The 27,645-nt window shown below is 33.6% G+C and overlaps 1 protein-coding gene across 3 annotated transcripts; it reads right to left on the reverse strand.

The window, feature by feature from the left end:
- Window positions 1-1,356: 1,356 nt before the first annotated feature.
- On the reverse strand, window positions 1,357-27,645 carry LOC131937460 (signal peptide, CUB and EGF-like domain-containing protein 2). Of its 3 annotated transcripts, XM_059294915.1 has the most exons (22): window positions 27,075-27,645; window positions 19,053-19,172; window positions 14,589-14,711; window positions 14,078-14,200; window positions 9,845-9,970; window positions 8,853-8,969; window positions 7,956-8,072; window positions 7,338-7,460; window positions 7,071-7,187; window positions 6,716-6,838; window positions 6,210-6,431; window positions 5,556-5,675; window positions 5,241-5,396; window positions 4,800-4,902; window positions 4,339-4,442; window positions 4,041-4,205; window positions 3,528-3,695; window positions 3,086-3,247; window positions 2,662-2,874; window positions 2,115-2,267; window positions 1,923-2,002; window positions 1,357-1,745 (listed from the first exon to the last, which is right to left on the reverse strand). In XM_059294915.1, the coding sequence occupies exons 1-22, from the start codon at window positions 27,169-27,171 to the stop codon at window positions 1,602-1,604; spliced, it is 2,976 nt and encodes a 991-aa protein (XP_059150898.1). In that variant the 5' UTR covers window positions 27,172-27,645; the 3' UTR covers window positions 1,357-1,601. The 3 variants fall into 3 exon arrangements, with proteins under 3 accessions (XP_059150898.1, XP_059150900.1, XP_059150899.1); XM_059294917.1 differs by lacking the exon at window positions 19,053-19,172; XM_059294916.1 differs by lacking the exon at window positions 7,956-8,072.

Genomic DNA, 27,645 nt, shown 5'->3' on the forward strand with positions numbered 1-27,645 from the left:
TGGCATATGTTAATTTTTGGCTATGTACATTCTATGGCTCACTTCACCATTATACTTGTTACATTTAGTGATAGTCTGAAAAAGTCAACAATTCTTTTACCACATTATGTGATACAATTGAATTATCAAGTGGAATATAGATCACAATAAAGGTCATAAAAATTAGAATTATGCAAATGAATACATAAAAACAAAGGGTCTTTTGTATTATTTTTACTCTTGATGTCCTTCCTGTAACCTTTGAATAAAAGGTATTGTGAAACAGCTGCACCTGTTTCAAATACAAGCAGCACACCTGTTTCAGGTATAACTAACTCACATTCACAGCCACTGCACAACATTCATTCTTTCCTGTTCTCTTTTCATTTATATTGTCAACTAAAATGTATTTTTCATTTTCACTTCAGATTTTTCCAACACACAATTTTTATTTTATTACTATTTTCACAAAGCTTTTATCATATTACACTAAAAACAATAAAATGTATCCTTTTGTTAATAAAAACTACATATCAATTGATAAAAAGCAATCATTCAATACTTTCACAGTTCACCAGTAAATTGTATTTAAAAAAAATAACAACAGTTCAAATACATATAACTATCAATGTTTACCCTTTTATAATGGCATCATTATGCAATATTTTGTTTTAAATAAACCGGTAGTGATCTCCCCTAAACTTTCTCGAATATTCTTATATAAAACAACAGGGGATGGTAACTGGGGATATAGTTATGATTTTTAATCCATTTTAAATACTTAAACTTTTAAAAATAGAATAGAATCTCATAAAAAAAACATTGCGCACCAAGCAAACGCCGAATAAAAACGCGTATAATAGTGCGCAATATTATTAGTACTTTAAAAATTTACATTAGTTTTTTGAGAAATCGGAAGTAGCGTAAATTACTACTTCCAGTCAACGGAAATTACTCAAAATTTAACAGAAGGTAGAGAATTAGATCTTTTACTTACATGTGAAATTTCATTTATCTATCTGAAATAGTACTCAAGTTATAGGCTTTTGAAAAATTCAAAGTAGGAAAAGTACCACTTCCGGTTATCGGAAATCGCTCAAAAGTTGATACGGATCTACGATTTTGATAAAATACTTATATATGAAATTTCATCAACCTAGCTGTAACGGTACTCAAGTTATCGTGTTTACACACGGACAGACAGACAGACAGACAGACACACACACACACAGACATACGGACAAGATTGCAAAATTATGTTTTTCCGTATCAGTGAGGTGTAAAACGTCGAGATTTGTAAAAATCTCGATTTTTTTTTTTTGCACGATTACAATACTTTCTCTATACTACGTATATACGAGAAAGTAAAAAAAAGAAAATATATTATTGGTAATATCATTTCAAATTTAAACCAGAAACTTTTTTAATCTTTGACAGAATAAAATAGCTAAGTGCGTAAAATATATAAATCTATATAAAAAATATTTTTATCATTTTAAAAAACAAAATATATATTTATATTTTTCTATTATATTTTCTAAATAAATGTACACACTGGCCTATTTTGCAAACATCCAACTACTTTCTATTAAATGTTTAAGAAACCTTGTAAAGTCAAACCTTTAAGTCTGAAAAAACTTCCTGACTTTAGGGGTCAGGAGTTTAAAGAAGGATGGTGGAAACATTGTGTGAGAGACATTGGCATACTTCAAGTAATTGTATGGTGAAGCTATAACTTCTAGTAGTGCAGTTAACAACTGGCGGTCCTGGGGAGAATAGATTCACCACAGTTAGTAGGCTATTACGGTATACATATCACATTTTAATTATTAGAAAAGTGCAACTTTTTAACAATAATAATAGTAATATACTGTTGCTGCTACTATAGCGGATTACTGAAAACATTAAATTTTTAGTGTTGAAACTTTAAAAAAATATTGTACCTTGAATATTTGCTGATGTTGGTTAGTACTATAAAGTCGACCATCCTTTACAATGTCATCAATAAGAGTTTGGTAGTCAGCTGGGAAAAAATGTTTAGCTCTTTTTAGGAAAACGTTTATTGCCTAATTTTTTAAATTCCTCCATATTTTTGCTTAAACTTATTTAAAGAAATTTAAAAAAAAAATTCCTACCATCATAAAAAACGAATGGGATTGAGAAGCCTTGTGCTGTATGGTTACCATCTGATTTGAACTGAATCCATAGTTTTTTAGATTTGGCTGTAAATGCTATTGGCCTTTTGCGTGGATCACAAGCTTGAAATGTGTATTTACTATGATGGTTTTCTTTTTTAAAAAAAGAAGGGATTATGTTTTTAGAAGTTTAATAGGGTTAAAGATAATCAAAATATCAAGGTATGAGTATATTTATGATAGAAACTTTTAACTCGTGACACAGGCAGTTTAATTGCCATTCAATCTGTTTTCACCATACAAGGAATCAGTGTTAACATATTTTATATATATATATATATATATATATATATATATATATATATATATATATATATATATATATATATATATATATATATATATATATATATATATATATATATATATATATATATATATATATATATATATATATATATATATATATATATATATATATATATATATATATATATATATACATACATACACACACAGTCACACATAAATATTCTTTGTTCCTTACTTGATTTCCTCATAATGATGGAGTCTCCACATTCGACTCCACCAGTCACATGTTGCTCTGGCAGTTCAATCTTTGGAATGATGATGAGGATGCTTCGTTTACTTTCAGGTTTAATCTTCCACACACATTCCACATTTACTGGATAGTTGCCAGGATAGTTAGGAGTCTCAAGAACACCATAGAAATCAGTGATGTGATGGCCACAAAGCCGATCTGCAATTGACAATCATTAAATTTATTAACAGATTTTGTTGTTTTGTCAAATAATCCTTGTAATCTATAATTATTATTCATTACATTCTAAGAAGGTCACAAATAATAAGACAATACTAGTTACACTTGTAAAAAATATCTTCCGAGACTGTGTAAACTGGGTTTATTAACTTTTTTTCAGCAAGAGCCACTACAAATTTCAACATCCCACCTTTACAATCATCTTGTAACTTAGAACCTTCAAAATCTGTCATTGTTTTTCCAGGACATAAATAACAGAAGTCTTGTCCTTGCTGAGGCTGGTATGAGCCCCGTGGACAGATGGAGCAGGAGTGAGTTGTTGTGTTGTAGAAATAACCAGCTTCACACACCACTGAACAAACAAAATATTAAAAGTAAAGCTTCAAAATTTAATATCTGTGTTTTAAAGCATCATTAACTACTTACAGGAACAAACGTATTACTTTTTGTAAAAAAAAATCTTCTTTCTGTATAGCGCTGACCGTGTTATCCCTTCATAAGAGAGATTAGTATTTCACAAACGTAATTTACAAAGCTACTGGAAATTTTTTAATTTAGAGAATTCTAAGTAAATTTTTACAAAAGTGAATTTTGATTTCTAAATATAAAGTTAATGTATTGATTATAGAAACCTCGGGCTAGGCAGTCTTGGAATCCTGTACTGCCTGTATTCTTGGTACGAAACTCTGCGCCACATGGCAAACAAGAGATTCTTCCATAACTGGGCTGATATGTTCCGATGCCACAGGCTAAACATGGTTTTCTTCCTGAAGCTGAGTAAGTCCCAGGGTCACAGAGCTCTAGTGTTAAAAAATTTTAATTTTTTTTTTTAAACCCAAACATGTATTCTGTATTAACAGGAAATTGATCACACAAAAAAAAAAGAGAATAGGCTTAAAAGTTTTCTCAAAAAATTACTGAACACTAGATTTAAAATTATTAATTTTAATAACTTGTTTTAAATATATTATAAATAAATTATTTTTCAGGAAAAATAAAAAATGTGTAGTCTGAGTTTTTTTTTAATCAGCTGAGTCCTGCCTGAATGGATACCATTGCCAATCTCCAATCTTTTGATTTTAACATAGTAATCAAACTTTTCTTGGGATTTGACCCATTCAAAAAAAAGATCAAAATTTGCCTACCATCACATTGTTCTTTCACAGTTGCACCTTCAATTCCTGATCCAGGCTTTCTGTTTGGACATTCCTTACATGTTGTTTGAGCTTCTTTATCCTGATAAGTACCTCGTGGACAAGGCTGACATTTCTTCTTTTCCGAGTCATAAAATGTTCCAAAAGAACAGCCAACTGTTTATAATAAATGTTTTTTAGAATGGCTTAAAAATAATTAGTTTCTATTAACTTCCAGTTTTAAGAGTTCACATAATATGATGAAGTGAGATGGATGAGGACTTAACATTAGAAGAAAAAATTCACCTACTGCATGTATTGTTTATTAGTTGTGATCCTTCTAGACATAATACTTCAGTTTTATTTTCTGGCTTGAAGCTTTTTTTTATAGGCTTGTAGTCTTCATTTTGATATCTATTGACATATAAACAAAATGTATAATTATTTTCAAACTGTTACATTTATTTTAAATATTAAATTTGAATTAAATAAAAATATGATAATAATTTTGTTTTGAAATTTATTTCAAATGAGAAAAAAAAATCTTTTATTTAGAAAAAATTATATTGGAAAATATTATGTGTCCAGGGTGTTTTTATTGAAAATAAGTTCATGGGGTAATTACTAGTTAAGTCCACTTTGAAAGTTGGTTCAAATAGAAAATCAGATCTTAATTAACACGAGGTTTGTGTTTTTAACTGCAAGAAGTTAAATTTTTAAAAGTAATAAAGGTTTTTTTTTAAAAATAAGTTAAAAAGTCAAATGAATTACCTAAGTGAAATTTTATTTCTTTTGAATATTTGTCTAGCTTTTTTCAGTGTTCTGTTAAATCGTCTCAGTGTTCTTTTAGACCTGCATACAACATCACAACCATCTGTAAAATAAAATAAAAACAAAAATGTTATCTTCTTTATTATAGTAGTCACCACCACTTAAGCCTACAAAGATTTTGATAATAAACATTGTATATTTTAAAAAACAGTGTGAATTCTGCCAAAGTCTCTGCTTCCAAACCATTTAGTGTAATTGCAATAAATGTGGAACAAGCGGCTTCACTAAGCTAACATTTTTAAAAATTATTGTAAACCATTTTGTTCCTAGCACAATTCTTTAAATGGAATGTATTGTAGAAAAGTGATAAATATTCTTTTTTTTCTTTACATTAAAGCCCTTTTAGATAGTTCCAACTTTTAGAGTTAAAAATTTACATACCAGTTAATGGTTTTGGATTCATCTGCAGTTCAAATTCAGCTGTTATCAAATATTTACGACTTTTTCTAACCATTTGTCTGTATTTTTTTCTTTTGGATCCACACATAAGATCTAATGTATTTATTTGACAACTGTTGCTGCATTTAAACTTGTCTGCTGCAAAAATATTTAGAAAGTCTGATTTTAAAAAAGTGAAAGTTTCTTATTGATTTTCAGAATACCCTTTTCATGCTTGGTAAGCTACAACCTAAAATGTGTTTTCATATCTAGCCCTGCTAATGTCTATTTTGAAATAAAAATACGACTTCTACTCACAATTGAAAGTGTCTGATAAATTCTTTTTCATGATATCTACCTCCTGTAATTTGATGTCACATGTATCTCGAATAAATACAAAAGAAGCTTTTTTTGTATAACTTGGAGCTGTTACTTTTTCTGAAATAAATAAAAATTCGCAAAGCTGATATTATCTGCCATGTTATGGATATGAAATACTATGAAAATTCCTTTTTCAAACCGATTGTTTTTATAAAGATAAGGACAGCTATGATACATGTGCGTGTGGGATATTTGAGGTAGGAATTTGTCAAGGAGTGGTTATATATTTTTATATTACATATCAACTTTTAGGACAGAATATTGTGCATTATGATAAACATTGTTTTGAAACTCAAAGCAATGAAATCAACACTCTGACCAATAGCTTAACTCAATGTGAAACATGTCATTTTTATGGTTTATGGGGGAGTTAGGGGAGAGAACATTTACAGCCCCCAACACATCCCTGCATAGACACCCACATCGTGCTCCATTCATTATTTCTCAAGTTTTCTTAAGGAAAAATGTTGATTATATCCAACATGATGTAAGGGGGAGGTATAGCCATAACTAAATCACCTATTACTTCATGAATACTTGAAAGTATTTTATAATTTAAAATGGGCAAAAAGTATAAGGCTCAGTACATACTAGAACACTTAGGTAGTTTTCCTTCTTCTAAGTTTGTCCATTTATAATTAGAACTTGGGCCACACCTAAAAGATAATGATGTGGCATTCAAGACTCCATGCTCACTGATAAGGTAAGCATTATCAGCACATGTCATCACACAGTGTTGTTCCTTAGGGGCCACATGAACACAAGTTAGGTCTGAGTTGGGTTGTTGAAGCAAGGTTAAACACTGTTTGCTATCTGGTTGAAAGAAAAATGTAAGACTGTTGAAATTCATTTTAATTAATACCTAGTTATTTTATTTGATTCTTTTCAAAAGCAGCATGAAAAATCTTTAAACACATGTATTTGAAAAGAAATAAAAACATTCCTGATGTAGTAAAATAAATGTTCTATAACATTTTATTAAAACAATTTTTTTAAAGGCTATATATGGTAACACAGTAAGTTATTATAATGTTATTTAGAGAGTGATCACATAATATAAACATCATATAGAGCCTATTTAACAAGGTAAAACCTACCTATACAGTCGTGTTTATTTTGATGCAGCTTGTAACCTGCATTGCATGAGCAGGTGTAGCTACCATTAGTGTTTTCACATGTATGAGCACAGTTGCCATTTCTAACAGCACATTCATTGATGTCTGGACAAAAATTGGATTATGAAAAGAAAAATGAATTTATGGACAAGACAAAACAAAATAATATTTCAATGATCCATATTTGTTTAGTTTCATTAGGGATAATGTTACAAATAAGAGTAGGCCTATGTAGCTCAACTCTTATTGCTAGAACTGAAAACATTTTTTCAAAAAGTTGCTATTACTTGGTTGTTTTGTAAAACAAAGTTTTCAAGAAAATCTGTTGGCATGTTACCTGCACAGTGTGTTTGGCCATATAGCTGATAACCTTCTTTACAATGGCACTGGAAAGATCCTGGCAAATTTTCACACTTATGATCACAGGTTAAAGGCATAATGCACTCATCAATATCTGTTGAATGAATTATATCAAATACAGAGTTAGATTTAGCATTGTATTATTCAAAACTAATCATACACTTTTAGTTTTGTTGTTGTTGACACTGATACAGAAGCAATGGTGACTATAGCTACCTCATCAAGAAAACAGAATGTTTCTTACCTACACAGGTTTTGTAATCTGAGCTGACTTTGTAGCCAGGAGGGCAAACACATTCAAAGCTTCCTTTTATATTTTCACACATGTGAGAACAACCATCGGTCTTTTTTTCACATTCATCCACATCTAAATGATAGCATATTTTTAAAATATATAAATTTTTTAAGAGAAAATATTTAAGCTATAATATCCCATATAGGGGTGTAGCTAGCTAAGGTGAGGTGGGTGGACTGTATGCTTGTTTCAGGTTTCATTTCCTTTATTTCCATGAATGTATGAATCTTGATGCAGCTAATTTAGCAGCTGTGGCAGCTTATGAATGAAGCGATGCCATGGGATCCAACTAACTGTTCAATTTATTATTCCAAAATGTTCATTCCATATATGTAAAAATGAATAACAAACATGTAACTCATGATAGTTGAAAAGTCAGGCCTTAGACAACAAGAAATATATATAAAATACTAACTAAAATTTTTAAAGCAGTGGTGACCAACCACCCTCATTTCATTAACGTACTGGATACTTAGGAGATTAAAATGTATAACTAATATGTGACTGTTGACAGTATCTGAGTGATGAGCCGGTCACCACTAAATGTTGAACAAGTGAATTTCTCACCTATGCAAGATCGTCCATCTTGGTGAAGCTTAAAACCTTCTGGACATGAGCAATTAGGTCCAAGATAAGTATCCAGACATTTTCTTTCACAGCCACCATTATTTACTGAGCAGGAAGCTGCAAACAGATTGGAAATTGTGAAAGTCTGGCTTGGTTTGGCACACTCAGTTTCATTTTTCTTAAAGCTTCCTCTTGTAGATCTGATTATATGCCAGTCTTTAAAGATCCTTCATGACAAAGTGTTCTGTTTCCACAGTAATTGTGTGCCTTTCCTTATAATGATTTTGTTTCTGGTGTAGGCCTATTCATTTCTCTCAAATGTGTGAGTACTAAATCTTAATCTTAGTTGGACACAATATTTTTAGCATCATACATTTTCTGTTTTCAAATTAAAAAAAAACTTTTAAAATTAATTGTTTTATGAATATCATCTTTAATAATATGTGCCTAAGCGTGTTTAAAAAGTTCATTTTAATAAAAGGAATAAAACATTGAATATTCTGTTAGATTTAAGTAAGAATCCGTATTTATACAATTTATATAAAAAATAGATTGAATATTTCAAAGTAGTATCAAAGTGCTTAGAAGACAAAACAACAAAATAATTTTCAGGAGTTATCAAAGTGATTAAATTAATATTTTAGTGATCAAAGCTTGTTAAAGTTGCAACCTAATAGATAGCAATTTAAATAATTTTGGTACTATTTGAAATTTCACATTACCAATAAATTCAATACAATTTAGTAATTTGTGAATGTATAGATCTAGCACCATTTTAATAAATAGTAAATATTTTATTTTGGGAAATACTCATTAATATTTGTGAATGGTTAATAAGGAGTGTTGGCCACCACTACACTAACTGCTATGATTTAGTCTTGTTTAAATAAATCTAACCTGTGCAGGTTTTAGCATCTGGATTTAAGATGTATCTTGGAGCACAAGAGCAAACTGGGCCGTCTTTTGTATTGTTACATTTGTGTTGACAGCCTCCATTTCCTAGTTCACAACTTCCTATAAACACAATGTCACAAAACATCATTCTTTAAAACGTCATGTTTATTTTATTAAGATATACAGATCCTATTCTTAGTGTCTGAAAGGGTACTTTTTACTTTTTAATAAAATACTTAAAAAAAACTTTTTAAAAAACCACGTTTTTCTTGTGGACTAAAAAGTAGAAAATAACTATTTACATACATTTGATGACAAAAAACGTGGGTACGTTCACCATCAAATTTCCCGACCCATCTGCCCGACCCACGTTTTTTGTCATCAAATGTATGTAAATAGTTATTTTCTACTTTTTAGTCCACAAGAAAAACGTGGTTTTTTAAAAAGTTTTTTTTAAGTATTTTATTTTCTCCTTTTTAGTCCGTTGCTACACATGAAAAACGTGGTTTTTAAAAAAGTTTTTTATATAGTTTATTTTCTACTTTATCTAATGACTTGATTAAGTATGAATTGACTAAGTGTTTATAAATACACGGACTAAAAAAATCTTGAGCGACCAGGATTCGAACCTGGGTTGTCGCGGCCACAACGAGAAGTACTAACCACTATACGATCACGGCCAGCGCGCTCACATCGATTGGGGCCGAAGTAACTGTGTCGATAAGCCTCCAGTCTTGTCGGTATCTTTAGAAATCATGTCCTCAATTTTATGGTCCTTGGGGCGTAATTAAATTAAGCTAATTACGGTCTCTAATTGCTAGTTTTTATGATTGCATCTGAAATTGTTAGGCGAAAGTAGCATGCATGCCAAATTTCAGGTCTATAGAGCAATCAGAAGTGGGCTATTTTTTACAAATGATAAAATTGGCCCACAGCTTAACTGTGAAACCAAGTTGATCTAGTCATCCGACAAAAAGTGTTATTTTACTACTCACGCAAACATCTTTTTCCATCGGAATGTAAATAATATCCTGTTCTGCAGTAACATTCCACCTTGTTACCTACGGTGGCTGGTCTACAGCCATGATCACAGCCATGTTTGATGTTACACCACTCCCCAACTGTTGAGGAGGGAAAAACACTTGGAATAACAGACAAACTTAGCATTTAGAATAACAAACTTAGCACTTAGAATAACAGACAAACTTAGCATTTAGTTGATTAAGAATAACAACTTAGAATAACAAACTTAGCAGTTAGAATACCAGACATTTAAAAAAAAAACATTTCTCATTTTCATTGCTGCTCAAATTTCAATTTACTAAATCATTAAAAAAATTCAGGAATCAACCTCTCTCCTATACATAGACAAGAATTTATTTAGGGGGTGATTAGGGGGAAGGGGGTGAACATGGGTTAGTTAACCTGCATATATATATATATGCGTGTGTGTATCTATATATATAAACACAACTGAAATATGTTGGTGCCTGTTTTAGTTTTTGACACACTCCTCCCCCCCCCCCCCCACCCTTCTCCCCGTCATTTCTCCCTTTCTTGCTTGAAAACCAGATTACGCCCAAGTGCCTATAAGAATTGTTCAAGATGCTAAATCGACACAACTTCTTTCTCAGTGAATGGTCAAGTGTCGTTCTGAATTTCATTAGATCCGGTTTCTTGGTCTAGATCAGGGGTCTCCAAACTTTTCAGTCCGAGGGCCGCATTAACTATCAAATTTCAGTTCGGGGGCCAGTTTCTTCCAGGAATGTCTTTAATTTTTCTGGGCAAAGTTCCTCGGCCATCACCAAAAAACGTTTTTTTCCGTGGACAAAAAGATCTCCGCGGGCCGGGTGAGAGGACATCGCGGGACGCAGTTTGGAGACCCCTGGTCTAGATCTAAATGGACTGAAAAAAAAATTAAGAGCTTTGGGAGGAGAGGGGAGAGAAATCTGGTGTGCACAAAAAATCCAAGTTCGATCAGAAGTTTTAGCGTTGGTCAGTTAGGCAGCTAAAATTTTAGATCTAGTCTAGATCTAGATTCTAGAAACTATTATTGTTTTCTTGATAAGGTGCTTTGAAATATTTATTTTCAGGATACAGATGTTAAATATTTGAACTGTAGATATACATCTACTTTCAAGCAATAATCAAAAGAACTTGCACATCCCTAACTATTTATTATCATGACTAGTCCTACTAATAAATGACGTCATCAGTTTTTGTGCTTTAAAGCAAACAACGTTAGGCCTAAGTAGGCCCAAGCTAGTCTGTTTCAGGGGTTTCTTTTATCGCAGCAGCAGACGACGAACTATTCCTAACTAAGGCCTAGATCTAGTCTAGGTCTAATCTAGATCTACTAGATCTAGACTAGATTCTAGATAGAATCCTGAAATCTAAACCTAAAGCATTTTAGAGAGACTTTTGACTTTGAGAAAAATGGGCAAGTTAGAATTTTAATAATTTTATTTTTTCAGTTTTTATAAAAGCTTGCGATTGCAGTCTTAGTGAGTCTTTGAAACCATTTTTTAAAAACAGATTTTCCTTTAATATACGAATTAGCTATCCAGATCTAGACTAGATCTAGATTTCTAGTCTAGATCTGTTTAGTTAGGGTTGCCAGATACCTTTTCCGAAAATACTGGTACTATTCATATACTTGTCCAGTATTTATATTTATTTTATCCTGGACAGTCTGCTCAAATACTGGACTGTCCAGTTCAAAACTGGACACCTGGCAACCCTAAGTGATATCTATAATAATCTATATATATGCGAAGTATACGAATTAGCTATCCAGATCTAGAAAATCTAGTATAGTTACAAGTATAGATTATAGACCTAGATATCTATATAGATCTATACTCTATACTATATATACAGTCAATAGATCTAGAATTGATATATTAATTATAGATTAGGCCATTATAGTAAAGATTTCTACCCGTAGGCTGATGATGAAGAGATAGATCTAGATCTAGATTCTAAGTAGGTTATAAAATAACAGTACTAGAGATCTATGATTAATAAGAAAAAGGCAGTCCGTAAAAGGATAATACTAGGGGGAGGAAAGGGTGGGAGTGGATTTAAATTTAGGTGACCTGTGTGAGCGTGAGTGACTGCATTTTAATTTTTTTTAAATGAATTGTTGCAGTCATTTCGCATTTATGTTTATATATATATATATATATATATATATATATATATATATATATATATATATATATATATATATATATATATATATATATATATATATATATATATATATATATATATATATCTTGTTAACTGTACTAAGGGGTCTCCGAAACCGACATCACATTCTTAGGGGGTGGGGATGTTGCCAGAATTTTGTGACGAGCGGGAATAGGGGGCGGGGGATACCCTTTTCGAAGTTGTATAGGAAACTAAATATTTTGTGTTTTTAAAAGGCTGTTCTTTTTAAATTGTAATAGAAATTGATTAATATACGCAATAGTAACCCAGCTTAGAAGAATATTTTAAAAGGAAATCAAAAGGGTGGTGGGGTATAGGTTGAAGTGTGACGTCATTATAGGGATGTGTGGGGGGTCTGGCTTTTTTGTCGATATGTGACTACGGGGTAAATCGTGATTTCATTTATGACGAATAAACCCCTAAACAAAATGGCTATTGGTTAGAGAGTGGAGGGTTAGCTTTAAGAATGAAGTCATTTTACGGGAAGGTGGGTGTCTTGCTGTTTATGACGATGGGAAGGAGGTAAAAAAAAAAAGCGAGACGTTATTTATTGATGACTCTTCCCTCCCCCCCCCCATGCCATACAGCATTTCTCGATTGTATCGAACTGTTTTTGTTGGTATCGATACCCGACCGAACTGACATTGCCCAAACTTGCCACAAGCCTGATATTAGCCCTAATCATAACCATAATCCCGATTGAGCTACAACCATAACAGAAATACTATAAGAAAAACATGTAGGTACTGTACTGAGCGTAGTCCTGTCGGCAAGCATAGAATAATAGAAATAGGTCTACGTTTCTTTTTTTCCCGTCGTTCTTTAGCTGTTAGTAAGAAAATATATCAATTACTACTAGCGAAAAGTGTTTAACTATCAGCGAGTTATATTCTATGGAATAGCATCTAGCGTCAACGGACACAAATTCGGGCTAACTTAACAACGTATGTGTTTTATGTGAAAATTAACGAGTGCAAAATGTGTATCTTGTTGCAAAGCTTCACGATGGAAATCTATGCTAATTTAAGAGTTCAACTAAAAAGGCCGATCTCCCGTGAAGTTTTACAAGCTCAACGGAAAACAATTGAAACACGTGAAAAGGAACAAAGTGATATTGAAGTTGATTAGACTGATTCGAGTTGAACATGTTTAAAGTACTGATGTATGAGCTCAAAATAAAGCGAAAGTTGGCGTTAGGCGGCTGCTTTTAGAAGTGCTACAAACTCGATTGGTAAGTAGAATTTTTTTAGGCATTTTAAAGTTGCATATTATTAATTGGATTTAAACTTAGGTATGCGATGTATAGCCCATATACATATGCGACTGTGCAAATATCATACACCATGAAGTGGTAGAGTGGTATATGGGATACATCTAACACGGCCATTGACTGCTGGAGTGAATGAAGGGAGGGGGGTAGAAATGTTGCTTAATACGATACATAAAGTGATATGTTGTTACATGTGTTAGGTTATATACAATCAGTGGCGTAGCGAGGAGGGGGGGGGGTGCGGACCGCACCGGGTGACACCATTTAGGGGGGGGGGGGTGACACCAAGGCAAAAAATAGCAAAATATATATAGACAAATGATAATTCCACTTAATTAAGTGATAAATTCGAGTGTTAAAAAGTCTTTTAAGAGCAAATTTGACAAATCCTGACAAGGGTGGGGGGGGGGGGGGGTACAAATCGAAAATTGAAAGGGGGTGACACAATTAAGTGCCGCACCGGGTGACACCCGACCTCGCTTCGCCACTGTATACAATGTTATATTTTTTGTGTTCATGTTTCTCTCTCTCTCTCTCTCTCGCTCTCTCTCACGCTCACTATAAGCCTATACATGGGTTTCTGTGTTTATATAATTAAGCCTCTATTATAATATTATTTTGTTATAAAAATGAAGTTCGCTGTGGATTTGATTCAGAAAGGAGTGGGTAGTGCAGCAAATTATCGCGGGCATTAGTATACAATAGCTTAACGTTAAAGTTAACAGAAAAATTGTCTACTCACAAACACATTTCTTTCCCCCTGAATCGAGTGAGTAGCCCGAAGCACACTTGCACTCAAAACTCCCAAGAGTGTTAACACATTGTTGAGAGCAACCTCCCTTGTTGTCAAAACATTCGTTTTTGTCTGGGAATGTAGAGTAGTCCCAGTATGACACATAAACGTACATACATTATTCATGGTAAGAGATTTATCGTCACATTAAAGTAACCCATCAAAACGATTAAATAGTATGGCAAAAAAGACTGTCTCTTCGGGATTATAAATTATAAGGTATCAGTAAAAATGAAAAGGTAAAAGTTTATAACTTGTTTTCTATCGTTTGAAAAAATAAATAATAAAAACAACACTCCCTTTTTAAATGCTTATTCTGGATCAAAGAAGTTTTGTGACGAAGCCAACAAAATAGAACGATGAACAGTAATTTTACTTTATTTGTTTTAAGATAGGGTATTTATCTATACACATGGAATATAAAATATTGCATTTGTAGGTCGTTCAGGCATTGACCTACCTGTACAATCTTTTCCATCTGGGGCGAGGACAAAGCCGTCACTACATAAGCACGTGTAATTCCCTGGTGTGTTCATGCACGTGTGTACACAACCACCATTCTCTTGAAGACATTCGTCTTCATCTGAAAATAATAAACGTAAATATTTAAATGCATACGTTAAATTTGTCATGTGCGCATGACGATTGTTAGCAGCCTATACAGAAAGATACGTAGTATCTAAAATATTGACAAACTCGAATTTTTTACATCAGAATTTTACATTAAGTAGCCATAAAAATTCATTGCCCCAGATTGATTTTATTTTTATAATACTTTGATTACATTCCGATTACATGATAGTGAAAAAATGTCTTCCTCTATACAAAACTATAAGTTCCTCTAGATCAGACTGGGCTATGTGCTGCCTAGACGTTCAGAAATCACTATTTTATTCAAATATTATTATTATTATACACATTAACACGCATTGACAACTATAATTGGCGCATACAACGGGATACTTAACTGTTTTACCAGAAACTTTTATGATGAGATATTGATATGAGTATTTTGAACAAAGCAAAGATAAAATAAAACATACTTCTCATTTAGGGCTAATTTATAATTTATCTCAAACATTGATTAAAAAACGTATGTAGTAATTACACTATGAATTATGTTGCTATAACTATTACTATTCCAGGATAAACAATTTAATCAGCAATGCGTTGTTAGATTGAAGATTGGGTCTTTTATTGATTAAAAAAATATGTGCATTATAAACGGCTTTTAGAACAATGGCATCTATTTTGCTGCAGATGAAAAATACTCAACTGCTGCTATGAATAGGCCAACAAGTCTATGATCTTTACGATACGAATGAAACAGCGTCTGCGGGTGCATTAAATATATATTGTTTAAACAAAACTCTTACAAAAAATATGTTCAGCATAACTTTTGTTTGTATCGTATATAGGCCTATTTATTTGAATAACCCTATTTTAATTAAATTAGTGAGAAAAGGCAAAGGTTATCCAGTGTACCGCTCAGAGATAACCTTTTTACAATGCAATATTTTTTTTAGAGACGAAATACATTCCAAAAAGTTATCTCCCTTACTTGGTGGCCGCCTTGTCTATCAACGTCATGTCAGTATTGTATTAAGGAAAGATCGTGTGAATAACTATTACTGAATAACGCAAAGAAATACAAACAAGCCATAACTGATAACAACTTTGTCTATAAATGTTGAGCTGGATTAAAAAATATGATGTTTTGTTAGGAAACAGGCGTCTTAAAAATAGTTTCAAAAGATTCTTTAAAACCTCGTGCTGTGCTAGTAATTATTTGTTTAACATTTTAATGCATCATGCGTGTGTCTGGATCCCGTTTACATGTAGTATTAAACCATCTCGACTCCTAAGCTGTGCGTGGTTTCCAATGTAGTTTAAAATCATGAGCTATAGCACATGCTTTTGTGGTTGTTAGAAAAACGGTAAGATTTATCTATAGAAATATGACGCCTTGCCAAATATTTATTTTAAAGGTTATTTTGTTTTTCAGTCGCCCACGTAAGAATATCAAATTTAAGCAGTCTAGTTCATGTGCCTACTAAAAAACGCACCTAAAAGAAACATCTAGCCTCAAACGGCGTAGTTATCTACGAGGAAAAAGACAGTGCTTTATAGTACGCAGTATTATACTATAAATAACATAGGCTGCCTAGTGGTTATCAGTTCTACAGTGCGTTGTAATACACACATTTTCGTATACAGGGACTATATATATATATATATATATATATATATATATATATATATATATATATATATATATATATATATATATATATAAAATTTTAAACTCTAATCTAGTTCATTTCTAAAGATAATGACTATTCCCTCTTCAATTTTCAAAATGAACAACAAGAGAAGCAATACAGTTTTAGACTGATTAACGAAACAGCAATAGCCTTTTGGACGACACAGTTTCTCTCAAAAATCAGTTATTACAGTTTCCCCGTTCAACACTCGAGTTGTACGACAGTTGTGATGTGTGTAATGTGTGAGCTAAGGCTTTGACCCCAGCAAACATTATTATTGAGAGAATTGTTCAAGGAGAGTAGAAATCTTATCCAAAGTTAAGAAATAAAGTAAAGTAGTAAAAAAAAAACACCAAAAAATATCCGAAACAGAACTGAAGGGGTTATGATGTTGCATGTACCAAATCGACGATTTTGATTATTAAAAAAGAAGACAGCAAATCTCTCCAGCGTCATTCAAGCACTTTAAGAGATCATTATTAAATTTAATACGCCTACTGTCTATTCTAACCGAATCAAACGTTTGATAGCTACTAGGACGTTTGTTTGGTTTGTCACGGTAAAAGTCAGGGATGTAAATTCTGCTAGTGCTATTGTTCTGTCATACAACCCCTCTTGACCATGGCCCTGTAATCGACAGAGAATTACACCACGGAAAACAAATTAAAAAAATGTTAAAACTGAATTATAACCTACGAGCCGACCCGCGGCGTATCATGCGCCGCTATTTAGTTGTTTTATTTTCTAGTTTTCAGTAATTCATAATTTGTGAATTCGACGGTACCAATGCTGCCACTGAAAATATTTGCTTTAAAACACTATCAGTAGCTCGTTAAGGACGATAACCCCCCCCCCCCCCCCCCCAACCACCTCCTTTCCCCAACCCCTCCCCCCCCCCCTTCCTCCGTGAAAGCAGCCTCCTCTTAGTTACCTCCCTTAAGTTTAAAATCGTTTCAAACTAAATTATCTACCCTAATAGACGTCACTAAACCCGGCTCTACGATTGTAAACATTTAGCGTGAACCACAGCTCACCAGACCATGTAGGGGTGGGGGTGGTAGGGAGCGCGCTTACATCTTGGTGTTTTCTAGGGTCTCCAAGTAGAGAATTATATATATAGATGTTTCCTTATAGTAAAGGTCGGCAGGTCTATCTATAGAACGCTGGCCCGCAAACAGATCACTAGAGCTGGCAACTTCGATGCCTGGTTTTTAAGTATTGTTCGAATAATCTATACCCTGTGCGACACTGTTTTAGGTGCTGATTCCCATCTTGTTGTATACCATAGATGCTTATTTTAACATGCATAATTTCTAATGCAATCGGATGAGACAATTGAAGATCATTAATGCTGAATAACCTACTGTACACTGAAAATGTAACCATACATCTTTTTGTTTATCGTATGACAAGAACTTTCTGCTTCCAATCAATAACTAAAGTTCTTAAACACGTATTCAGCTGGATCAAAACGTTGTTTCAAAAAAGTAGTATCTTAGCTTATGTTTATACATGTGGTATAAAAATCAACAGAAAGCAATAATTATCCACCTATCTGCTTTTATAATCCTGAACAGATAGGTGTGTGTGGTGTTTGGAGTGTGTGTGTGTGTGGGGGGGGGGGGTAAAGTAACTGATGTGGCTGACCGTAGACATTTAGTTTGATTAACAATCCATTATCACGTTGTTGTTTTTTTAAAGAAACATGTAAAAAATGTGATCCGTAAAGTACATACAGTTAAGTAAAATAAACTTGGTTTTAATACCTTATACGTATGGTTTGGGTGTGTTGTGGGTGACAGTTTATTCTTTTCCGGTGATAATTGAGACCATCTCAATAAATATATAGATCTATGTATTGTATGGGAGAATAAAAAGAAGTCCTCGGAATTACACCGCTTAATGTTTACAAAATATCGCCCGTCAAAAAAGTATAGAAAGATCAGATAAATATCATTTTTTATTTGAAGGGGAAGTATATTTTGTAAGCTAGTTTACTCATATTCTATACGTTTTTATATTAAATCTTTGTCTCATCTTTTCTCAATATTGGGGAATCTTACAAAACCAATAAGTACTGCGATTTAAATATCGTACTAAAACATCAACTATATAACAAGCTTTGCAATGCACTAAAAAAAACTTCTTTAAACATGATAATTTGCTAGTGAAGGCGCCGGTCGTTAGTGAAATTAGTATTATTTTAACGACCTGTGTTTTAGTGTTATATTTATAATTTAAAGAAAGTGGTTTTGTTTTGTTTTACTTTTAGCGCATCTAAATGGTGTTTATTATAACGTGTTACTAATCTCGTCCGCCTAACTGAAACGGTACTCAAGTAATCGAGTTAACATTTAAACTTTCAATTTTTTGCTTTTCAACTGTTTTAAGGTATTAAGGTAACTGGGCTTCTGCCATCAACTCACTCATGGCATATTATGCTATCAGTTGAGAATATGGGCGGGCAGTGCGTGTTAGCAAGACTTGGGGAAGCATTACATAAAAAAGGATAAATGCCATGCTGTAGCATACTGTGCCGTATGCTAAACATTATTGATTCAACGGGCTGACGTGCCCTGTATAGGAATGCGGACTCAAAATGTCACTTAAAAATATGCCATTACCATTTCAATAAGACTAACATTTGTATACCGACTCACCTTTGCAAACTTTGCCGTCACCGTTAAATCCTGGCTTACACTTGCATCTGTAGGACTTGCGCGTGCGAACGCAGATAGCATCTTGATGGCATGTGTGAGTACCTTGCTCACAGTCCTGGGCTGAGTTTGAGAGGAGAGCAGGGCGACAAAGTATCGCTATTGTTAAGGGTGGATTCATTGTTTTCTTTAACTACCGTTGAAGTGTACCATTTTAATAAAAAAAAAATACTTCCCACAATTTGATATCCCCGTTTTTACATTTAGATGTAAAAAGATTATAAAACTGAAACCATGTTTTTGAAATCTAAGCGCCTCATTTCTGAAAGCAAATAATGTATATTCTGACGATTTGGACAGTTTAATACCCCAGAAAGGAAATATTTTACAAATATAAAAAATATGTGGTATCACTACTTTTACTTAAAAATTACTATGGCTGGTCAATCTACAATATTAGCTAGACTCGTGAGTGTTTGTATTGAATACCATTGATATATAAGCTACTTTATTCTAATAGTTTATATTATACGTTAATTGATATGAAGTAAAAATATTAGTAGAAGCGTGTTGGTTATAAGATGGATGTTGTGCTTAGATCCCCAGCGTATCACATGTATAGTGACTAACAAAGTATCTTAACAAGAGGCAAATTAAATAAGCAAATGAATGTTTGTCTATGTTGTCTATCTACATGAAGCATCACTTCCTCACTTAGCCTATTGTACCAAATGCTACAAGGCGGAATATTGGTTTGTGACTTTAAAAATAATCTTAAGTTTATGGGTCGATTGTGGATAATTAGAACTACGTGCATGAATACATGGCAAAGCAAGATTGTTTTGGAATTATAGGTGTGCGCATAAGCTTGTCTGAAACACGTTACAATTTTCTGTTTTCGGGCCAAATATTTTAATATAGAATACGCTTTTTTTAGGCGCAGAAATAATTTTGGCACATGCTAGATGAAGAAAAAAAGCCGGTGTTAAGATAAAACATCTCGTGACGTGTAAACATGTGCTCACTGCTGGATAAACATTATTGGTAACAATATCCAGCAGTTCTCATTTCAACGTCAACAATCTCTCACATCAGCGGACCTCTATTCACCGTGTCGACGTTAGAGGTGTGGCGCTAGATGGAAAATAAGCTTGCGTCCAGTCGAAAGAAAATATTTACCGTTGTTATGAAAGGCCCGTGTAACTGTAAACATTTTTTGGAGTGAATGCAGGTTTACTTTCAACCAAGCTGCTTACTAAGTCGATGAGAATGACACTTTTGACTTCCTTTACAAGTCAACACAAATATTATGCACTACACTTACCGCTAGCCTCGAGATAACCGAACTAGATCGAAATCTGAGAAAAAAATACAACAAAGCAATGGATGTTGTTTGACTATGGCGTATCAATGAACTTACAATATGTTTTTTGTGATAGAATTAACACATCGATCACGTGTATTGTTTTTAATGCTGTTAAATTTAGTAAATACACCTTTGTAATACTACCATCGTTGGGCCAAGCTTATGGATAGCTTAATAGAAGCCAGCGGGGGGGGGGGGGGGGAACACTAGTTAAGGTATATATGAGTAAACACACCCCACCCCAGTCACTCGAAGAGGTGCCTGAAATGAATTCTGGAAGCCATACTTTCGCAGAAAAAAATAACTTTAACGTTAAAGCAACACAGTAGCAAAAAAATTATTCGTGAAGTCAATAAGAAACAGACGTGGCTATAAAACTGGAACTTGAATGAGTTTCACTGTCTCGAGGACTTCTCTTAGCTAGGGGGTGGGATGTCTGTTTAAAGCCTGTGACAAAGTGCAGGCATCGTCAATGTTCCACTAAACGTTAGTAACGAGGGTGATGCGAGGTGCTCAAGCCATAAAACGGAGTTTAAATAAATAGCCACGTTTGATGGTGGCATTAAAGATCACGAGGCGATGTGGTGAAATCTTAGTATCAAGTTAAACAATAGCCAAGGTCTGGTCAGTCGTCTGCTTAGCCCTGAGACACAGACCAGAATGGTTGTTTACATTCACATGAACGGAAATACCGGAGAGAAAAAAACATTTTCTGTTTATCTTTCTGACTTCAGTCGGATCTGTTTAGTCTGACTAGGCCTATTATAACAGGATTATTTATTTGGTAAGCAGGTGTCTGGTGTGGGCTTGGATGGAGTGGATTATAACGTTCTGCGATACTTCTTTACACATTTACAGGACAGATGTAATTGGAAGAAATCGACTCCATACTTTCCAAACCATCACTTGATATATCTGCACCTCGTGATCCTATATTTTTAATGAAACATAAATGTCAGGGGGGTTTTTTTTCGTTTTTTTTTAAAAACTATTGCCTTTGTTCGGTTTCGTCCTGGGGAATTCCTAGTTATTTGAGTAGGAGGTAAAGAAACAACTTTTTTTTTAAAAATTCTATTTGAGTGTAAACAGGTTTATCATTTAAAGTTTGGGAAAATGTACATTTTTAGGTTGACGTATAACATTACATGATATCTACACCCCCAATATTCGGAGATAATTATGTGTGTTGAACTAATATGTGTTTAAAAATAGCTTTAAGTAAATAAAACGTATAATTATGGCATGTATTAATGAACCCGTGTATAAACAAAAAAATTTATATGTGATGGCATAATGGGTCAAAAGTAGAGCATTCCCCCCCCCCCCCCCCTCCCCCGACATAATTTCTATTTAAATAACATTTAAAAAAACGGGATAAACCATAAATGCCAACTTTTTGGGATTTTTAAGATTAGTGCCATATTCATGTAGCACTAATGTATGTCTATCACACATTACAATATGAAAGCGTAAAACCCCCTCGATCCCCTTAACATTAAGATTTTAAAATCACGCCACAATGGAGCAAGTAAGGATCTCAAATATCAAATACAAAATCCCATTTTTCTCAAAAGTAGAAAACTGTGACAACTGTGGTTTATTACCTGTGGTCTTCAACTAGTTAGCAAATTTGATACTGCGGAGAGATGGGGTACAATATTTAAATCGATAAGTGTGAAAAGACTGCCGCATCCTGTATTCTTTAAGCTATAATTGTTATGTTTAACAGCTTGAACACTTGATGTATCACATATGTTTACTTATACATTTGCAAATACGTTGTTTATTACAAGAAAGTTGGGTTAAAAGCATCGACATATTGATGTTAAAAAACGGTCACAAGAAGGTACAATATAATTTCAAGATATCAGAACGTGTTGTTACAAATATTTTTATTAAGCTATACAAATTGGAAGAAGGGGGTACTACATTCAGAAACAGAGTGGAAAGTCAGTTTTCGTTCCGTGTACTTGAGGCACTTGAGTATATACAGCGATGTTGTCTGGGTATCGTATCCCTGAGTGAGCAAATAATATACAGGCTCAAATCCATACTATTGAAGTAAGAAACGTATCGTTATGAAAGGCAAGTTTCATTAGAGTTTATTAAGCTCGACGGCTATTTGAAACGCAATTAAAATGTGTATTAAAGGAAGATGATCTTTGTCAGCAATGGCTTTGACTATTACAACATCGAATAATTTTTAAATAATGTTTCTTCGGTGTTTGCTGTGTTCGTATCTTAAGATTAAATAAACAACACTTATTTCATTGGCACAAGCATTCATTTAGAAATGTTTTTCGCAATGTCGTTTTCTTTCTTAATTGTACTTTTGGACGGGGTTTCCTCCAACTCAAGTCAAAATTTTATGAGCCTTATGGGCCCGTTGACTCCTTTTCTGCCTGCTTTTCATTTTGGATCTGCTTCCTTCCATAGGATTTCTCCATCCGAGAACAAACAAACCTAGATGAGTTGCTGTTCTTAACTATTGAGCCTCATCTACCGGGTATCGCAAATGATAGCATCTTATAAAAATACGAGGCGAAAAAAAATGTAATCAATCACAGAGGGATAATAGATATTGAGTTACAAATACAATCTTATCAAATTGAGGTATATTAAAGATGTGCACGCCACGAAAATGAAACAACTTACTAAACAAAATTCAGGTGATAAAATGTGGCAAAATTGTTACATTGAACTGTCTTATAACGGCAGAATGTCCACATTAATGATAAACCATTGATCAAATGTCTAGAAAAATGTGTACCTCCTTGGGAAACGATTAGGTATATTCTAAAAGATATTTCGTTTTATGAGCTTGTTTATTTTATTTTTTAATCAGTGCAACGGTTTTGCTTGAAACATGTTTTTTAATGCATACATTGCGACAAAATATAGTCTCTGTTTAAAAGTGGTCTAGTAGTACTTTTGTTTGAGGAGGCTAGTCTAGTCAAAGGTAATTTTGTTTGAGGCAAGTTTTGTGAATACCTATAACGGTACTTTGTTTAAATGCTGCCATGTGACGATGTCTATGAATTGTTTACCCGTAAGATCAAAATTAGATCCCTCTTCAAATATGTAATCGAATATTCTTATATAAAATAACAGGGGATGGGAACTCGGTATATAGACATGATTTTTAATCCATTTTAAATACTTAAAGTTTTAAAAATAGAATAAAATCTCGTAGACAAATTAATTGCACACCAAGTGAACGCCAAATAAAAAAGCGCATAATAGTGCGCAATATTATTAGTACTTTTAAAATTTACATTCGTTTTTTGAGAAATCGGAAGTAGCGTAAATTACTACTTCCAGTCAACGGAAATTACTCAAAATTTTACAGAAGGTAGAGAATTAGATCTTTTACTTACATGTGAAATTTCATTTATCTATCTGAAATAGTACTCAAGTTATAGGCTTTTGAAAAATTCAAAGTAGGAAAAGTACCACTTCCGGTTATCGGAAATCGCTCAAAAGTTGATACGGATCTACGATTTTGATAAAATACTTATATATGCAATTTCATCAACCTAGCTGTAACGGTACTCAAGTTATCGTGTTTACACACGGACACACAGACACACAGACACACACACACACACAGACATACGGACAAGATTGCAAAATTATGTTTTTCCGTATCAGTGAGGTGTAAAACGTCGAGATCTGTAAAAATCTCGATTTTTTTTTTGCACGATTACAATACTTTCTCTATACTTTGTATATACGAGAAAGTAAAAATGTATTCCTGTTAAAAAAAAAAGCCAAATTACTTTGAGAAAAAAATATTAACCCATAGTGCATTCTTATCACCATAACAATACTTAGTGACTGAAACCTTCGAATTGTTCACAAGTTTTGATTTCTTAATAACCTGTAAATAAAAGTATATGTCTTCATCTATTGTATCATTTCTTGATGTCTTCGTCCCACCTAGTGTATACAATCTTTGTGCAAAGGGGCGCCGGCTCAGCCTTACTCTCGACACACATTTCTCGGATGGGGGGGGGGGGGGTACTTCGTCGATGTTAACTTATCACAGCTGCTATGTTTGTAATGGCCAAACAACATTATCTCCCAACACAATTATTTAAAGGAATCTACTAAATAGATTAAAACATATTTATCAACCTATGTAATGGTTTACTGTAATGCACCGAAACATGATTTTCTTTTTAGTTTAAATCTTACACAAACAATGGCTTGCTTCTACGGCGTCATAAAACCACAGCGCGTACCGGTCTAGTTACGAGGCAAGAATAAAGCATTAATCAATCTATATTATATTCTAAAACTGTCATATGCTTGTGTATTTACTATTGTAACGGAATCTAACTTCTAGAATCAATACTTCTTATTCATCGTGAATTTAAATGCTGGAATAACAAAAACTCAATGATAGTGTTTAGGGGGGCACTAGGGGAGAAAATTACTAGCTAGAGATGGAAGTCTTGGGGAAATCCGATCGAAATTTTATGCTAAGCTCGAGGGGAAAAAAAACGCCCATTTTTAAAACGGTATGTATGGGAGCTATAAACAACGTAGCGACGTTCGCTCTGGAGACAGCGTGGGAAATAAGATTTATTGAAACGAATCCATTGTATCGGTGGTTCTCAAACTTACTGCATTAGTAGCTGCAGATGTTTGGAGTGGTTAGTGTATGTTGTAGGAGTATGGATAGATGGCATTATACTTTTTATTTAAGTGAAGTGTTTAAAAAATGTTTAAACTTTCAAAATAAAGATTTCGGATAGATATTATTACATACGGAGATATTGTGTACGATATTATAGTCATTAGACGCACGTGGATTTAAATTTATCAAGTAACACAAATTATGTAAAGGTCAATTTATAAAAACTCGTTAACGCTTAACTAAAGGAAATTTTTATTTCAACTAGTATTTAACTGAAGTTTGATGGCAGTGAAAATGGGACAGGTGTACTTTTTTAACAGATTATTAGTATAATTTACGACTTTTTGCATTTACAATACATGACTCATTAATTTCACAATACACGACTCATTACATGTCCAATTGTCACAATACTCAACTCATTACATGTCCAATTGTCACGATACTCAACTCATTACATGTCACAAAATACGACTCATTACATGTCCCAATACACAACTCATTACATGTCCCAATACACAACTCATTACATGTCCCAATACACAACGCGTTAAATGGCCCAATACAAGACTTATTTCATGTACCAATACACGACTCATTACATGTCATAGTGTAAGAATCATTATTTATCACGCTACAAGACACGTATATGCCACAAAACATGACACTTAACGTGCCATAAGACACGACTCCTCAAACGAAGCGGTAATGTGAGCCTCCCTGCTGCTTTGATTAAATTTCCTCTCTCGGCAAGCATGGTGAAAATAAAATCTAAAAGTAAAAAGGTAATTCCGTTTCTATTTTTATGTTGATTTTGTCGAAAAAAGATCGTCTGGCTGAAAATATATCTTGCCTTGTCCTCCCCCCCCCCTCTCCTGATGCATCAGCGTGTACCGTGTACCGCGCATGTAATGACATGCAAAAAGTAAAAAGTCTGACATTCGAACAAAAGCAAACGTAGACACACTCGACTGTGGCCTCGGTCTACACTAACTTCATTCTTCTGTGTACACACACACTCGCGGCTTAAGTCTACGAGTATGACGGCAGTTTTTTTATATTTTTTTTAATAAAGAATTAGTGAGACACATCATTTACCTCTAGTAAACTCTAGTTCATTAAAAACTGTTAAGACGTAAGCAAGTATGACTGTCATTTTACATCTGTGTGTATGTTTTGGCGATAAGATGAAGTTAAACTCTTAAGCCTGTCCAAACCAGAGAGGAACATAGACTATAAGTGCAGCACATTTTCTTATGTAAGATTACTGAAAGATTCGTCATGTAGAAAAACTAGACACTGGTTTTAACTATCTAATTGTAAAAATATCCTTATGTTTTGCCAATTAACAGATTATATTAGTATTTAGCCTCCATTACACCAGTCAAAAGCATCCGTTTAACATTTGTATATGTATATATATATATATATATATATATATATATATATATATATATATATATACAGTTTTACATTGGTATATAAATAGGGTGGTATTAAAATATACATTGAGATGAATACAAATAGTTCCAGTCCTACTATAGTTGATCCTAGAGCGTTGTTAGCGTGTGTTATTAATTAGATTAGCATGGGCTTCTCTCGAAAAAATATCAACTATAAGAACAATGGATTCTTTAGTGGGTGATTTAATGACCAACTTAGCTACACCAGCCAGGTTAAATTAGACATGTCCTACTTATACAACAAGCACGAAATGTTAGGTGGAAACATACAAAAGCAAGAAGTAAAATCTACCAGCGTTAAATGATTGTGTTTAAATAGCTAATAGATTAGTAGTATAGTACTGGTTAAAATACCCTCGTAATGGTTACTATTACCGTTTATGTTAGGCGGATAGAGATAAAGAAGATCAGTATAATACGTGTAGTGGGTGTACTAAAATCGTGGTCTGACTTCTACGCGGTCAGTGTCTGGCTGTACCATGTGGCGTGGTTGACACATTAAGAATATAGCACGTCGTGTTCTTAAGCTAACCAAAATGACAATGTCCCCTTACCTTTTGTCTTGAGTGGCCGTGTATTCCCCTCACCAAGCGAAGCGGTGACCATCAGCAAAAGAAATAACACCAGACGACATCGAGTGGTCAGCTTCATGTCGCACTGTAAGTGACCAAACGATGAGTTCTTGGCATGACATAATCAACCATTAAACTCTACACAAGCCTCATCTGTCCACAAGCAGAATGTAATATGATGAAGTAAAAATCCCCGAGAATTAACACTGGAACATTCCGTGATGAACTCTGTTCCTCTAACCCCTCTCGTCTTTCACTTCTCTCGCTTTTTTTTTCAGTAGTGAAATAAGCCGCGCCGTTATCAGCTATCTTTAGCATCTAAATGGAGGTTTAAACAAGATCTTCTGTCTCGAGAGATTAGAAACAACTTAAAACAGATCGGGCTTCATCGGCACTTACACAGCACGCGTTTTCGCCCTGTTTCACCGAGTGCAGACGGCGAAAAGAAGCAGACATTTTAGTTTTTCCCCCTTCCAGTTATTTGGGGGAAAAAAACTACGCAATAAAACAGCGACCAAGGCAGTATTGAATGGATAGCTAACAAGAAGAGTTC

The sequence above is a fragment of the Physella acuta genome, unplaced genomic scaffold, assembly GCF_028476545.2.
Source record: "Physella acuta isolate Inbredline_101_S28 unplaced genomic scaffold, ASM2847654v3 ptg000210l, whole genome shotgun sequence".
In the NCBI taxonomy this organism is placed as follows: domain Eukaryota; kingdom Metazoa; phylum Mollusca; class Gastropoda; family Physidae; genus Physella; species Physella acuta.